At 36.4% G+C, this 15,785-nt stretch overlaps 1 protein-coding gene across 1 annotated transcript in view; it reads right to left on the bottom strand.

The window, feature by feature from the left end:
• The window catches only part of CASP10 (caspase 10), a 39,531-nt gene that overhangs the window by 19,424 nt on the left and 4,322 nt on the right, over positions 1 to 15,785 (bottom strand). The window contains exons 4-5 of the mRNA XM_079135545.1: positions 9,805 to 9,940; positions 7,210 to 7,319 (exon numbers count right to left, since the gene is read on the bottom strand). Coding sequence (XP_078991671.1) covers positions 7,210 to 7,319; positions 9,805 to 9,940 — 246 coding nt within the window. The remainder of the gene's footprint in view (positions 1 to 7,209; positions 7,320 to 9,804; positions 9,941 to 15,785) is intronic.

Genomic DNA, 15,785 nt, shown 5'->3' with positions numbered 1-15,785 from the left:
GTATATATGCCACAGTTTCTTTATCCATTCATCTATTGAAAGGTATCTAGGCTGATTCCACAATCTAGCTATTGTGAATTGAGCTGCTACAAACATTGATGTAGCTGCATCTTAAACACTGATGTAGCTGTTTTAAATCTCGCAGACTCCATGGCAGGCCTGCCTGGGTCTCTCTCCTGTAGCACTGTGAAGCTTCACTGTGCGACTTGGCTCCTCACTGAGTCCTAACTTGGCTGAGATAGGTGCAGAAGTTTAGAATCCTGGGAAGAAAAGATCCTAATCAGGAATTCAGGGAAAATCTATAACTTAAGAAGGGGAAATTCATTGGCAAGTTTTGTAGTTTAAATATGTGTGTTCCGGATACAGCCTCCAGTGCTGCAGAAAGAGCATGGTTTCTGTTGGGGCGGGTAGGATGGGAGGCCGTAGACAGGACGCTCTGCAGCAATGCTGGGAGAGCCACCTGCTCCTAGAGAGCATGACTGGTTCCTGTCCAGGCAGTGCCCCTCAGGGCCGGCCACCAAGATGAGAGAAATGGCACAGGGATTGGAGGTCCCATGGCACGGGTTATGGGAATTTTAGAAAAATGGAGGAACCCCATGGTCTTTGAGGGCTCATTTCTAGCCCCTCCCCGCTGCTCGCTGGAAAAAATAAGTATCTTTAGAGACTGATCTCCGCTAACCTGCTGCAGCAGGGGCACCTCTCGGTTAAGCTGCAGTTCAGTTTTCACCAGCGCTTTCCTTCATTCTCTCAAATAGACTGTCTTCAGCCAAAGTTAAATGAGGAAAATTCTAAAGTTCAGAAAAGATGTTCCAATTGTGCTTTTATATATATATATATATATATATATATATATATATATATATATATATTATATATAGTTTTTTAGTCACCAATGCATGTTTTATTTTTATTTATACATGGAGCTGAGATTGAACCCAGGGCCTCACACATGCCAGGCAAGTGCTCTACCACTGAGCCACGACGCCAGCCCCTGATTGTGCTTTTTAATGGATTAATTTTTTGCTTTTTAGGGATAATTCTAAAGGTGAGTAACAATCGTCCCGACAAAAACCGGTAATCCGAAATATTTTGAAGTTCTTTTGTATCTTAAATTTTTAGACAAATTAAATCAAAGCTTTGATGGATATTTGTTCATTGATGTGAAGCTTCACTTATGATAAATTGTGAAAATTTCCTTTTTTGACCGATATATAAATGTGTGCATGCAATGATTATATTTACATGATTTTAAAATTTACTTACAGTTCAGTGAGCATGCTTACAATTTTAAATTAAAGTAAAACTGAATCCAAGTAACTTTAATTCACATGAATTAATAAGGTAAAGTACTAAAAATAAAAAGGCTTCTTTATAATTATTAATTCACATTTTTCCAGGTGGTCAAATAAATAATAAAATTTTTAATTCCCATAATATTTAGGATCTATATCCCTTATTTCTAATGGTTTTCTTCAACACGAAAGAGATGATTAATATTAATATCTACAATTGTTTGATGTCTTGACTTGTGCAGTTAAGAATAAATAAGTCTAATTTGAGGTAAATGGGATTAATCATCTAAACTTTTATTACAGGAGATACTTATTGCTTTACAAGGATGAAATGCTAAAAGATTATCAGTTGGATATTAAAATATCATCTACTAAATATAAAAACATCAGATACTCTTAATATATTTAAACATTAGATGTATTTGTAATTTGGTTAATATAAAGAAGGTCTAAAATTCCTTTATTCACTGTCTTCTCATTGAGAACCAAGATGCTAAGACTTAAACTATCAGATGTGATAAATAAGGGTCTAAATTTTTTTTTCATTTGGTAAAATAGAAAACTATAACATGTTTGAGTAAATTAAAACAAAATTTTTACAAAATAATTTTCAAAAGGTTTACATGTAATTAAGTTGGCTATATATAATTAAAATAATCAGCTAAGATAATTTAAAGCTTTTATTCTTTAAATTCTACTAAGTTTCTACCATAAAGGCTTTTTACAAACATAGATAAGATCTCTTCCCAACCCTTATTAATTGGGCCTTCTAACTAAAGGATAGAAGAAAAAGGAAATACTTAAAACATTAATCTCTCATTCCAATAAAATAATTTCTTATGCCTCTTGAGTTTCTATTATTTAGAAAAGCTAATTTCAAGGAAATTATGATTTATACAATTTGGTTCAACAACAACTGTTATTTTAATATACCATCTTACATTCCAAATTTCAAATTTCTCTTTAAAAGCTAAATTTGGTTAATATAAAAACATTGATGACTATGTTTTAATTAATGATAATGATTATTACTAACTTGTTATGCTAATTGTATCTTTATTTCCCAAATAAAGAAGTCTTTAAAGTATAAAATTTAAAAGGACATTTTACTAAGCGGATGCTCTCCAAGCTAAAGCTTTTTACAATAATGGTCTCTTACAAATTTATATGTATAATAGTAGTATATATAATAGTATATATAATAATTTATATTATATAATAGTAGCAAATTAATTACGAGTTTAATTATGTCATTTACTATTTTAAAATTAAATAAATATGTTATAAAATTTTTATGTTACTCTCTACACTGAGAAGTAAACTTAACCATATTTCTAAAGGACATTCAGGAGATACTGACTTATTTAAAGGTTTACAATATGGGATATAGAAGTATTTTGATACCTTCCCCCAAGAGGGAACAAAAACTGTCGTGACTTATCTGTTTCATGGTTCAGATATGATATTGAATTGTTACTTGATTTATATTGATCCAAAGAATTATATATGGAGGTTTTATGAAATAATGTTCAAATAAGAGGCTAAAGATGATTTCAGAATTAAAGCACCTTACCTGAATTTTAAGAAACCCACTTAGGAAACATTAAGTACACATAGGAATCTTTTGAGAGACTACCATCCATAAATAACTATTATTAATATTTAGTAAATAACCTTCTAAACTGCTTTCCATAAATAAGCTTAGAAATATGCATATCTTATACATATGGAAACATATTGTTAATTTTAAAGCTTATAAGATTGTTTTAGATTACACATAATTAGTACTCTTTTACAATATTACTTTTAATGCCAACTTTTTTATCATGTATTTCTTTTCTCCAAAACCCTATGTTGGGCAGTTGAGCTATTTTTGAACTTTGAAGGCAGTGTTGTTAAGAATGTTCATGCAACTGTGTCATTATGCATGAAGGTTATTTTCACAAAAAAATCCCTTAAAATATGATTGCTAGATCAATGACATAAATTCTAAAATTTTTAAAATAATTAGTTGGATCGTTGTCCTGAAAGATACTAACAATTCTAATATAATAACTTAAGTAAATTTAAGATAATAAGGTCATTACCTATAGGACAAACAGGTCAAGAGATTTTCAATGCTTGTACTGACTCCATTTTGTAACTTTGTCAGTCAGCCCACTACTGGAGACAAAACCAAATCATATATTTGGTAAAAGGCCTTCTTTTACTGTAATGCCCTCTTTAACTCAACAACTTTAATAATAGGTAACTTTTATTAATTTTCTTGGCCAAATGAAAATATTTAATAAGTCACTTCTTATGGTTTGAATACTTGTACAATCCTAAGCCATTGTCTACAATTTAAGGCTAATCATGCTCCAGTTTGTATTGATCATTTTCTATAATTCTAAAAAATAGGGGGAAAGAGAACCCTATGTAAACTCCCTTAATTTCAATAAAAGTTTCTAAAAATTATGATATTAGGAGTCTCACTGCTGCTGAGTGACACATGGAGCAACAGAATGCACCAGATTTTACAATTAGGAGATCTTGGATCTCCAACCACAATGTTTGTGTGCTAGCTCCGTTGAGCTCTCAGGTAAGTGAAGTATATGGGAAATCTGTTGGGCCCATTTCCCAGATCCACCTTTAATACACCCAGTGATGTGGGCTGGAGAATCCATTCCAATACTTACTGATAATATGCACATGATGGGAGGTTTTACAGATACTCACATTACACCCATCCACGTGACTGGATTTAACTGTACTGGCTCCAGTGGAAACATATCTATATCCTGGTCCCATGATAGACACTGCCTATCTAAAGGTAACTGCTGAGGAAAAGAGCATAGGGAATACCTAGGCTAGCTAATCATACTGGCTCTTGGAATTTAAGATTATATGTTTGAACAGTCATTAAAATGGGACTTTCTCATAAAAAGCCAGTCATTTCTATGCAACATCCACCAATATCAATTGTTCTGCAATAAAATATGGCACCTTTCCTAAATGGATAAAATATACAAATGTCTTGCCAGTTCAACATAGAATCTCAAAAGGTGGTGGGTATGTTTTGGATTGATCTTCAAAAATTAATAAAAGACAGTTACACCAGAACGTCACTTCCTCCAGAAGATTTAAAGCCAGGAAGGCTTAACGTGGCAGCATTGCCACTAAACATGTTTCACTTTTACTTCTTCGTGAAAAGAATTTATAAGCAACCATGTTTAACCTGATTTTTTAATACAAGGGAAGATCTAAGAAACTAGGCAAATAGTTGAGTTATTTAAAACTGTTTTCAGAATACAAAATAATATTAGATATATAATCATTCTGATTTTTTGAAACTCCATGTAATTTAGACAATCCCCTTTTGTTTGGATATTACCTTGCCCTACTAGTAACCATGCAATGAAGACCAAATTAGAGCCCAGCAAACTGATTGATGTTACACTAGAAAGATGAGTAATTCTCATTTGCATTCTAACAGTTATTTCTTATTTGATGATGATTTGGGTCCTATATATTTTAATGTATTCTTTCAGGCTTCTATGTGTTCCTACATTCAATATATCTGGGGGCATGAACATTCTGTCAAGATGCTGTGGCCCCTGAAAGTTAAGTATTAATAGAATGATTGAGATCAAATTAAATGGTTTAACAGCTACTATTACAAATATCAGTAATGAGCTTTCTGCTCTCCAATTTAAACAAAGTCTTAAATGCCATCATGACTGTAAGTACATCTTTGTTACTGCAACCAAATATCGTACTTCCCAATGGGACTGGGAGATAATCAAGAATCATTGAATGGACATTGGACACAGCAATAATAATAGCCTGGATCTTATAAAATTACATCACCACATCCAGGATATTCGAAAAAGCAAAATCGATCTCAAGAACCTTGCATCTCTAGCTGATCAAATACTTCCTAAATTGAATGGTATATTATTGGAATGATAGATGTGCAACTAATTCTTTTTGTATCATGATAATAGATTGCCATACCCTCAGAACCAAGATCTAGGACCTCGAAGTAGCTCTCAGAACCAAAAACCAGAACCTCAAAGTAGCTCCCAACATTTACATTTTAAAAAACAGAAAAAGGGGACTAAGTGGGAAGCCATCCATGGTCAGCAGAATCAGGCTTGGCTGAGCCATGGGACACAGAAGTCTGACTCCCAGGAACTGGCAATCATGGGAGACTGTTTCAGAGTTACCTCACCATTTGAGGAAACACTAATTCTCTAAGCAAATGGCTTTCCTAACTCCACCTGTCCTGTTCTTCACAGAAGTCCCTCCTGGTCCAGGCCCCTTTACCTGTGAGACTATAAATAAAGGTGAAGGTGGGCTTCTCCATCTTGCGGAGGCCAGATCTTGGCATGGCTCCATCCATCACACCCCCTTCCATTTGAAAAGATGATTGGCTCTTGTGTTTGATTACATAAGTTTCTTGGTTACTAGTTGGCACCATCCTCTGACAGAAATCCTTTCCCTCATCCACACTAGATGTAGCAAACCCCTCACAGTAAAGAAGTCATAAAATTATTTTTTTTCAGTGCTAGGGTTTGAACTCAAGGCCGTGCACATGCTAGGCAAGCACTCTACCACTGAGCCACACCCCCAGTCTCCTGTGAAAGAATTTTTTTAAGAATGAAAAGTAAAACTCCCAAAAAAGACCCACTAAGAAAGTGGGCAGAACATCCAAATAGACATTTCTCCAAAGAAGGTAAATAAATGGCCGATAAGCATATGCAAATTAGCTCAACATCACTAACTGTTAGGGAAATGCAAATCAAAGCCACATTGAGACACTGACTCACATTCATTAGGAGGGCTACTGTTAAAAAAAAGAAAGAAAGAAAATAACAAGTGTTGATGAAGATATGGAAAAATGAGAACGCTTATACACGGCTGGTAGAAATGTAAAATGGTACTGCCACTGTGGAAAACCATATGGCAGGTCCTCAAAACGCGAATAATAGAATTACTAAATAATCCAGCATTTTTACCAATGTGTATATTGCCCCAAAGAATTAAAAGCAGAGTCTCAAAGAGATACTTTTATACCAATAATCATAGCAGCATTATTCACAATTGCCAGAAGGTAGAGATCCCATTGGTGAATGAACAAAGTGTAACATATTCTGAGACATGCTACAATGTGAATGAACCTTACAGCCAGTCAAAAAGGAATATATATTGGGACTGGGGTGTCGCTCAATGCTTACCAAGCAAGCTCAACATGCTTACCATGCACAAGGACTCTGGGCTCAATCCCCAGCATGCAAAGGGGGAAAAAATTCATTTCTATGAGGTATCCGTGTAGTCAAATTCATAGTCTCAGAGTAGAATAGTGGTTTCAGGGTGAATGGGGAGTTACTTTTTAATGGGTACAAAGTTTCAGTCAAAGTTTCAGTTAGGGACGATGAAAAAGTTCTGGAGATGGATGTTCGCAATATTCACAGAACAATGTGCTTAACACTACTGAACTGTATATTTAAAAGCAGTTAATGTGCTAAGTTTTATGTAATGTGTATCTTATAATTAAATGACTAATGGTAAAATTTATGGTATGTGTGTTGTAACACAATTGAAAAAAAAAAAATTAAAAGGTCAAGATCATTGCACTGATGCTGATAGATATTGGTAAAGTAGAATTACCCAAGCATGTTGGAAAGAAACGAACTTAGGAAAGAATCAGCATTCCCAAGGTTAACCATCACATTGTGAGCAACACTGCAGATTCTCCCAAGGTTGCTCTACACAGACTTTGATTGCTGAGCACAATAGAAACTCACTTGGAATCAGCCATGGTGGGAATATTTACAAATGCTACCTAGTAAGATTGATTCCTCCTCTCTTCCTATAGACTGGAGGTGGGAGTCAGGCAGCTCATAAATACTGCCCAGCACACCACTCAACTTACTGGTAGGGTTCCATAGAACTGTTTAATGTCTGATGGGGAAAATATTCCTTCCTCTCCTTGATGCAATGACTCAGTTTCTTTGTCCACAGGAGGTGTTGCTTCCTGGGCAGCTGTAAATAAAACCACAGATAGAAAAAAATTCACCTTCTAACTAATAGCAATCCAAGACAATTAATCATCAAAAGTAACTATTTTAAAGAGATTTATGGGCTGGGGATATAGCTCAGTTGGTAGAGTGCTTGCCTTGCGGGCATAAGGCCCTGTGTTCAATCCCCAGCTCTGCAAATAAAAAAAAAGAGAGAGAGAGAGAGAGAGGGATTTATAAATTTTCAATGGCATTTGATTATGGAAACCTGCATAAATACTCAGAAAAAATGTAATTTATAAATTATTTTTATTTTCGTTATATTTTTATTCTTTGTCTTTCATATACTCCTTCTTATTATTCTTATTATTTTTATAATTTTACTAATTCCTTAAAACTACCATATATTTTACCAAATAATTTATGGTACTTAATGTTCCATATAATTGCAAAGATCCCAAAAGCATTACCTCAAAAGATAATATCAGGATTCAGACTGCAAGAACAGAAAGAAAGAAAAAAAGTCAAAAGAACAAACATTCAGAAGTGGTGGGTAAATGTATCATATCCATAAATGGATTTCTTTGAAACTTGATAAGATTGAGCTAGCTATATCTGTATTATATTCATGAAAAATGTCAGGCATATTAGGTGGGAAAAAAGCAAGTTACAAAATATGATTAGCATGGTCCTGTTAAATTTATATTACACACACTGTCACAGTTGTTTCTCTACAGAAAAGAATCTACAAAAATATATTGGAAACAGTGGTTATCTCTGGGGAATGTGTTGGCAATGGAAGGAAGAGGAGAAAGATTTTTACCTTCTACACTTCATATTATTTTCATTATTTGAAGTTTTATTCAATTTCATTATAATTACATGCATTATTTTAAATAATAAATTTTAAATATTAAAGCAAACAACAAAGTTCAAGAAAACTCAGAAAGTGAGCCAGGTGACCTTAAATAAAGCCAGGTCTTAAACAAACAAAAGGGACTTGGATTTTAGATCACACTTACAGAACAGATTGGGCTCTGCACATCCTTTCTGTTGAGTTCTCAATAGCCTTTCATCCTAAAGGCAGAATTAGGCCCCAACTCAGGATTGTATAAAGCCAATATTAAAAGATTAATAATGTTTGCCATCCAAACAGACCACACACAGGTAAATTTTAAAAAGAAAGAGAAGAATTAGAACTCGTCTGATACACTCAAGACTCAGTAAGGCAGATGGAAAAGCTGAGTCTCATCCAAAGTTCAAATATCCAAAATGACCTGCTCCCCTGTCCTGTGGTTCTTTGTGTGAGATACTACATTACAGGGAAAAAAATAGGTGACTAGAAAAAACACACACATCAGCATTTGGAGTTCACATGAGGATTCCAATACTCTTTCAGTATGAACTTCCTTCTTTTTATTTCCTATTTGATAATTTGACTGTAAGAACTGTTTTTATTTGTCATAATTTTTACTTAAATTTACATTTATTTATTGCTTTAATTATTGTTTGAGGTTTTTTTTTAAATCAATTTAACAATAGTGTATTTTGTTTCTCAACTCATTTTGTCTTCACTGAATTCTTAGAGGGAACTTCCTCTTGGCTAGTTTCATTTTTAAAGAAAAGATTTTGCACACTAGATTGACTCACTGAACAAAAATGTGGGTGTAACAGAGAAACTTCCTGAATATATTCATGAATTTCTATATATCACTCTAACAGTGGAAATAGACCCAGAGAAACATAAATATTTAGCATATTGACATTTGTCAGGTGTGATTCCTGCCCTGTGTTTCTACCTTTATATAATATCACAGAAAAGCTGTCTTTGTAACACATATCAAAGCTCTTGCCTAGCATGTGCAAGGCCCTGAGTTCAAGTCTAAGTACAGTTGGAAAAAAAAAAAAAGGAAAGAAATGAAAGTAATTTCTGGAAAGATAAAAGTCTTTATGACTTCTCTTTCTGATAAGCATAGCTACAATAGCAACATGAAAGGAATGTTTTCTCTGTGCCACACAAGCATTTTATAGGAATTATCTCATTAGAGTCTCACCAAAACTATGAGATAGATATATTATTACGCTCACGTTACAGAAGGAAAAAGCAAGACAAAGAAAGACTAAGGAAAGGGCCAAAGCACCACTAATAAGTAGAGTCCTGGCAATCTGACTCCATAGAGCTCACTCTTAATCCATATGCCTCCTTCTTTTTTATGTTATTTTATTCAAAACAATTTCTAGTTAATAAGAATGAGCTAGCTATCTCTGCATTATATTCATTTGCCTAAAATTACTTTCCCCCACTGAAACATAAGCTCCAAAAGGCCAGAATCTTTGCCATAGTCCTCCAATTTATAAAATAATGCCTGGTCCAAAGTATGCATTCAATAAATATGTACCAAATGAACAAATGGGGACATTTCTGGTTTTCCCAAGAAAATATTACCAAAACGATAAGAAAACCTCATACACGTAAGCATGGTGCAAGTAAGCAAAAATAAGCTGCTTACCTTTCTCTCTTTTATAGTTCTCTATCTTCTTTATAAGGCAAGGTAGGACCTTTTGAAAAGCTCTCTCCAGTACAATCAGATTATCTTCATCTATTTCAGTTTTTTTTTCTAGATAGTCCAATAAACTTAGAGAAGTCTGCAAGAGAATCAGTAGAGTCACATTTACTTACCTTCTGATTATCATTCAGATGTTAAACACTACATGCATGGACACTAAGCACCAGGTTGTGCAGTGATAAATGTGGTACAGCATCTGTCCCCAAGTGGCTCAATAGTGTAGGAAAGAGGCTTTACCAAGCAAATCTCTATACAAGCCACGTTAATACCAGATATCAAGTACTCATAACTCATTGTATAATAGGAATAGTGCTTATTATGTATTAACCTAAAAATGGCCCAATACTGTTACAGTAGACACTATTATAATATCCATTTAAAGATGAAATAACTGAAATACAAAGAGGTTCTGTAATTTGCTCAAGGTCACAAAGCCAATAAGTGGCAGAGCTGGTGCTATCTGTCAAAGTCTGTCTTATTGGCCAAAGAGCTATACTGACTCTAACTCACAGTCATAAATGATATAATTGATTAGGGAACCAGAAAAACAGGGACACCAAAGAAATGAGGGAGAAAATATTTGGAAAGAACCTCACGTTTGATATTTTAGAAGAAAATATCAAGTTATCCTGGTGCAGGGATGGAATCACAAATTGACTAATATTTTAATATATATTAATATCAATTTAATTATATATGAGGTAGAAGGTACCATAATCCTTTCAGAGATTAGAACTTAATATATTGATCTGATTATTAAAAATATGAACAAACTTATATCAGAACCCACAGAAAAGAGCAATTAGAAAGAGAACATGTGAACACCATCTAACTGCACATGTAGGCATTGGTCAGGTGGGAAACGGGAAGGGAGACTCCAGTCTCCACATTGAACAGTTTAAAGTTTGAAAACTTGCCAAGTACTTGGGAACCTTGGAAAGAGGCTGGAGTACAAACCCCAATGAGCCTTAGGACATGGCTGAAATGGCGGGCTGGTGTAAGGCCTTTTGAAGGAACACACACACCACAGGAGGAATTTGGTCAAAGTCCCAGGGGTCAAGGACTACCATCAGTGATCATTAAAGACAACGGGAACACGAACAGATTTGTTTTCAAATGAGAATCTTGGGAGTAAGTCGAAGGCAGAAATGAATTGAGAAAATATTGGCTGAAAGATTAAATAACCTGGTGAAGATGATCAAGACCTGGCCTAGGACTAGTGGTGGAAATGCAGAGGAGACACTGGACATCTGTGAAATATAATTTGGTGAGTTTTAGGGATCACTTTTAACTGGGTAAAAAAAAAATGAGGAAAGAATCACAGGTGTCTTCCAATGGTGATGATATTCATTTATTCCCCATTCATCCATCCCACATACCAGCCCCGAATAAGCTGCACGTGGGAGCTGATGTCTGGACTGATGAAGAATGCAAGGCCCTCAGTGACAAGGTGGAGAAGGGAACGCCATGCAAAGAGAACCAAGTGGGCACATGAGGAGAAACTGGGAACTGGTTATTAGGAAGTGCTTGGTGGCATCAGCAAGAAGTTTCATGGGCACGATACAGGTGGAAGCCATTCTAGAATACATCAGAATGTGTCTAAGAGTTGAGTTAGTGGAGATAAGAGTGTGTGTAGACTACTCTTTCAAGAGGGTTAGCAGGAAAGGTAAAGAGGAAGCTAGAGCGGCAACACAGGAAGAGGCAGGGTTAATAAAAGTGTGTGTGTGTGTGTGTGTGTGTGTGTGTGTGTGTGTGTGTGTGTGTGTGTTTTCCAACCTGGCACTCAAAACACAAACAATCCAGGCAAAGGCCAGAGTTTCAAAGTCTTAACTGGTTTCTGTCTGCATCTGGTTAAAAAAAAAAAAAAATTTTTCAAGAAATTCCAGAAACAGGAGGACCAGAAAGGCAAAGACGTATGTCACTCCAAAGCAGCCCCAGCACACCAGCTGGTAAAGGGGCAAAGTAGAAGATAGGCGTGGAGGAAGAATCTTCCTGAGCTAATCAGCTGGGCACAAAGGTCAGAAGGAACTCCCCCAACACTCCCGCACACTGTTCTGCAGCAAATAATACACAAGTGAGCTCTCTAGGAACCTCAAAACCAAAATCCATGTCTTGACAACAGCCTACCAGGAGGAAGAAAAGGAATTAAGACATGATTCTCAAAAACAATGATGGAAAGTTTATAATGTGTAAGAAGTTTATTAGGTGTTTGGTAAATGACACACACACAAACACACAATTTAAATGGAGCCCATACCTTAGTTTAAAAACACCACCCTGGAAAATACGAGCAGAGACAGTCCAAAGCTTTTTATTTTGTTTCTTCCCTAAAGAGCCAGTAGGTTCGGGTGTAGTTTCCTTCATATCAATCTCTACGCTGAGCACTGTGCTGAGGACGGAGTTCTGGACAGTTGTTCGGGTCTCACAGGAAGTGTGCAGGTAGCTAGCCTGCCTAATTGCATAAGAGAGTTATCAAAGCTGAATCCCAGAATACCCCAGAGAGGTCATTTTTGACTAAGCCTAGTTGTGCACATCTGTCTTCCCAGCTACTACTTGGGAGGCTGAGGCAGGAAGACTGAGTTTGAACCCAACCTAGGCAACAGAAAGACACTGTCTCAAAATGACAACAAAAAGTCATTTTGTCCCCATGAAAAGCCCATAAGAATTTAGAACCTTTTCCTTTTGGTTGAAGGGATCCAGGTCCTCCTCTAATGGCTATAAGTAATTTACTTTTTCTGTGGTACTTCTTTTGAAATTGTAATAGTAGATAATGCAGACTCTTCAAGCCCTGGTAAGAAACTCCTCTGGGATAGTTAGAGGTTGCCCTCCACGTACTTCAGAAGCTGGCCTGATTGCAAAGTCCAGGAGAGACAAACCCAGTTATTAAGGCTATAACTCAGCCACGATAATGACATGAAGAATTGGAATCCCCTGGGAATGAAGCTGAGCTCATTTGAAATCAAAGAAGGAAGTGATCCTGAATCTGATCACCTCCATGCCACAGCTAAACACAATGACTTCCTTTTACTGTTGGACTGAGAAAAACATTTAAAAAAAATCATTTGGCTGTCGAGCATGGGCCTTTGTTGACTGACAGGCTGATTTAGCAAGGGGAGGAATGTTTGGAAGGCTTTGATCATAAAAACAATCCTGTACACACAGACACCTTCGAACAGAGGTCCAGCACCTATGCAAACGAAAGAGGAAGGACACTCTCCTAGTTGTTCTGGGTGGACAAACTCTGCCGTATGGAGCGTTGCGGGACTCCTTCAACAAGTGTCCTTTCCCCCACCTCTCAATCCCCACTCCACATTGCCCTGAGTAAAGACTTCTGTCCAGGACAAAGGGAGGGTCAGAGCCATAAAAAGAGGTTTTATTTTATTTATAAATCCAGACACTGGAAAACTTGTAGGAAGACGCCCCAAGTTGGGACAGAATATTTTCAGAAGCACAGGGAGAGCTTTTCAAACTACAGGAATCTCTCCAGTGTTGAGAATTTCAGCTTTTAAAGAAAAATGCTATCTATCAGTTCAGCACTTTGCATGACTTTGCATGACTTTGCCTCACTGCAAACATGAGCACTGAAATGTCAGGCAGAAGCAGAATACCCCCTTGGTGCTTTATAAAAATTATTTAAAACAAAAATTCTTGTTTTTTATTTTCTAAGAACTCACACACTCTCCCTCTCTCTCTCTACACGCACATGTGCACACACACACACACACACACACACACACACACATACACACACACACAATGTTTATAGAACAAGATCTAAATGTGGACTAAAAGGGAGAAGGGGAGTGTAGCATAGAATGGCTGAATGCTCTGACATGGGGAGAGGACAGATAGAACACATGCAAAATAATTTTCCATCTATGTGAACAATCATATTGGTGAAAGAGGTAGGAACATATACTCTGAGACTGTAGTGTGTGTCATATGAAATAAAACAAAAAACATAGATTATCAAACATTCTATTATCCCCTGTGACATAAGAACCAGGATTCTCCCTGTGAAGAAAAGGAGATGCAGGGGGGTAAGAGAAGAATGGAGGAACTTTAGATTACGTAGAGGGAAATGAGAGGGGGCAGGGGGCAGGGGTATGAAAGATGGTGGAATGAGACAGACATCATTACCCTATGTACATGTGTGATTACACAAATGGTTTGAATCTACAGTGTGCACAACCATAGAGATGAAAAGTTGTACCCCATTTGTGTACAGTGAATTAAAATGCAGTCTGTAAAGTGGATGGAAATTTTTAATATTTTTAATAAATTCCCATCTATTCACTTACTTTGAAAGCACTCAACTCAGGAGCACAAACAGCGAGTTCAGATGGCACAATGTACAATAAGATTCTGTAAAATGCAAAAGGTGATTTCTTGACCTGGGCTGCAGTTTCAAGGGTATTAGCTTTATAATAGTGCATTACTCTGTGTGTTCTGTATCATTTTCTATACCTATGTTCTGTTTGTTAGTTGTTTAGTTGCTTGGTTTTTTATAATAAAAATGCAAAATAAGAAAAAAGTGTAAAAAAAAAAAACCAGAAATGTGTGAGATGACAAACACAGGCTTTCCAAGGACCATCTGAGGGAGAAAGTTAGTAGACTCTGACAAGGAGCAACAACTATGAAAATATTTTATCTTTGCAGATCACCCTCACAGTTCTTCAGTTTTCCCTGCTACCTCTCCTAGTTATCACTTCAAAAATCACATAAAAAGAAAAGATTCGGGGGACTGGGCACGTAGCTCAGTGGTACAGCACCCGCCTAGTATATGCAAGGTCCTAGGTTTGATCCCCAGCACCGCAAAAAATAAAAAAGGGTTCAGGCAGCTTTCTCCAACAGAAAGAGAAGGGAGAGGATGGCCTCATCATTATACCATTTGGTAATAGATCCTGCAAGTTCTGAGCTAAAATATGAGTAAGACTCAGTCCCCACCCCCAAGGAACCCACAGCCAACCTTTGGGAGCAAGAAACACAAAAAGGAGAATAAGAGGTGACCAACAGAAGAACTCAAGAGGCCGAAATCCCTGAGGACTCTAAAAAGGGAATAAAATGACTCAAAGGTTGAGACTGGAAGACAGGGAACCTGCTCAGGTCTCATACCTGATTCCAGGAAATGAGGCTAATGAATTACGAACATAGTCCTCATTTTACCGACCACATAAAACCACTTCCCGCTCTCCAGAGGTTTTCTCATGAATAACGTCAGTTGACCCGGGAGGACCTCACAGGTAGCTCAGAAACCATTTGATGCTCCCTTTCTGAAGTTGAATGGTGAGTTCATGACTGTTCACTTCTTGACTACATTTCAAAACTTTTACCCACATTACATGCATTCTTTTGTACTACTGAATACTATTGTATTCTTATGTACTTACCTAACTTAAAGTCTAATAAAAACACAAAAAATAGCACAATGGTATAGGGTAAAATTTGAAAGTCTCCCCTTCTCAAATTAGCTAACTTGCTTGTCACAAATTATTAAAGTTAAAAGAAAAATATAGATAATTGTGAGGCCTGGAAGAGACACATGCAACAATCTTCCTGCCTTTAAATGTGACCAATATAGAGATAATACTAGCTGATAACAATTCTGTTAATATTAAAACCATTTCTAGTAATTCAACACACCTGTTCAGCCCTTTACAAAACATCCTCAAACATTTGTTTCACTTGATCTTTACAAAAACGCTACAGGGGAGATGCTACAAAGTCTACTAAAAAGGACACCTGGGCCCCCTCAAGACCTCCACCTGGTGCTGGTGATGAACACAGAACTCCCGCCCTGCCATTGCTTACCACCTCTTCATTCCCTTCTTATGCTCCCAGTTTGATTTTATACCATAAAACACAATGGCTGTCAACAATAGTCAGTATTTATTGTGCAGTTAAAATGCCAAACAATCCTAATA

The sequence above is a fragment of the Sciurus vulgaris genome (assembly GCF_902686455.1).
Source record: "Sciurus vulgaris genome assembly, chromosome: 3".
Classification (NCBI taxonomy): domain Eukaryota; kingdom Metazoa; phylum Chordata; class Mammalia; order Rodentia; family Sciuridae; genus Sciurus; species Sciurus vulgaris.
Note: the sequence above shows the minus strand (reverse complement) of the source record. Positions and strands in the feature narration are given on the sequence as shown.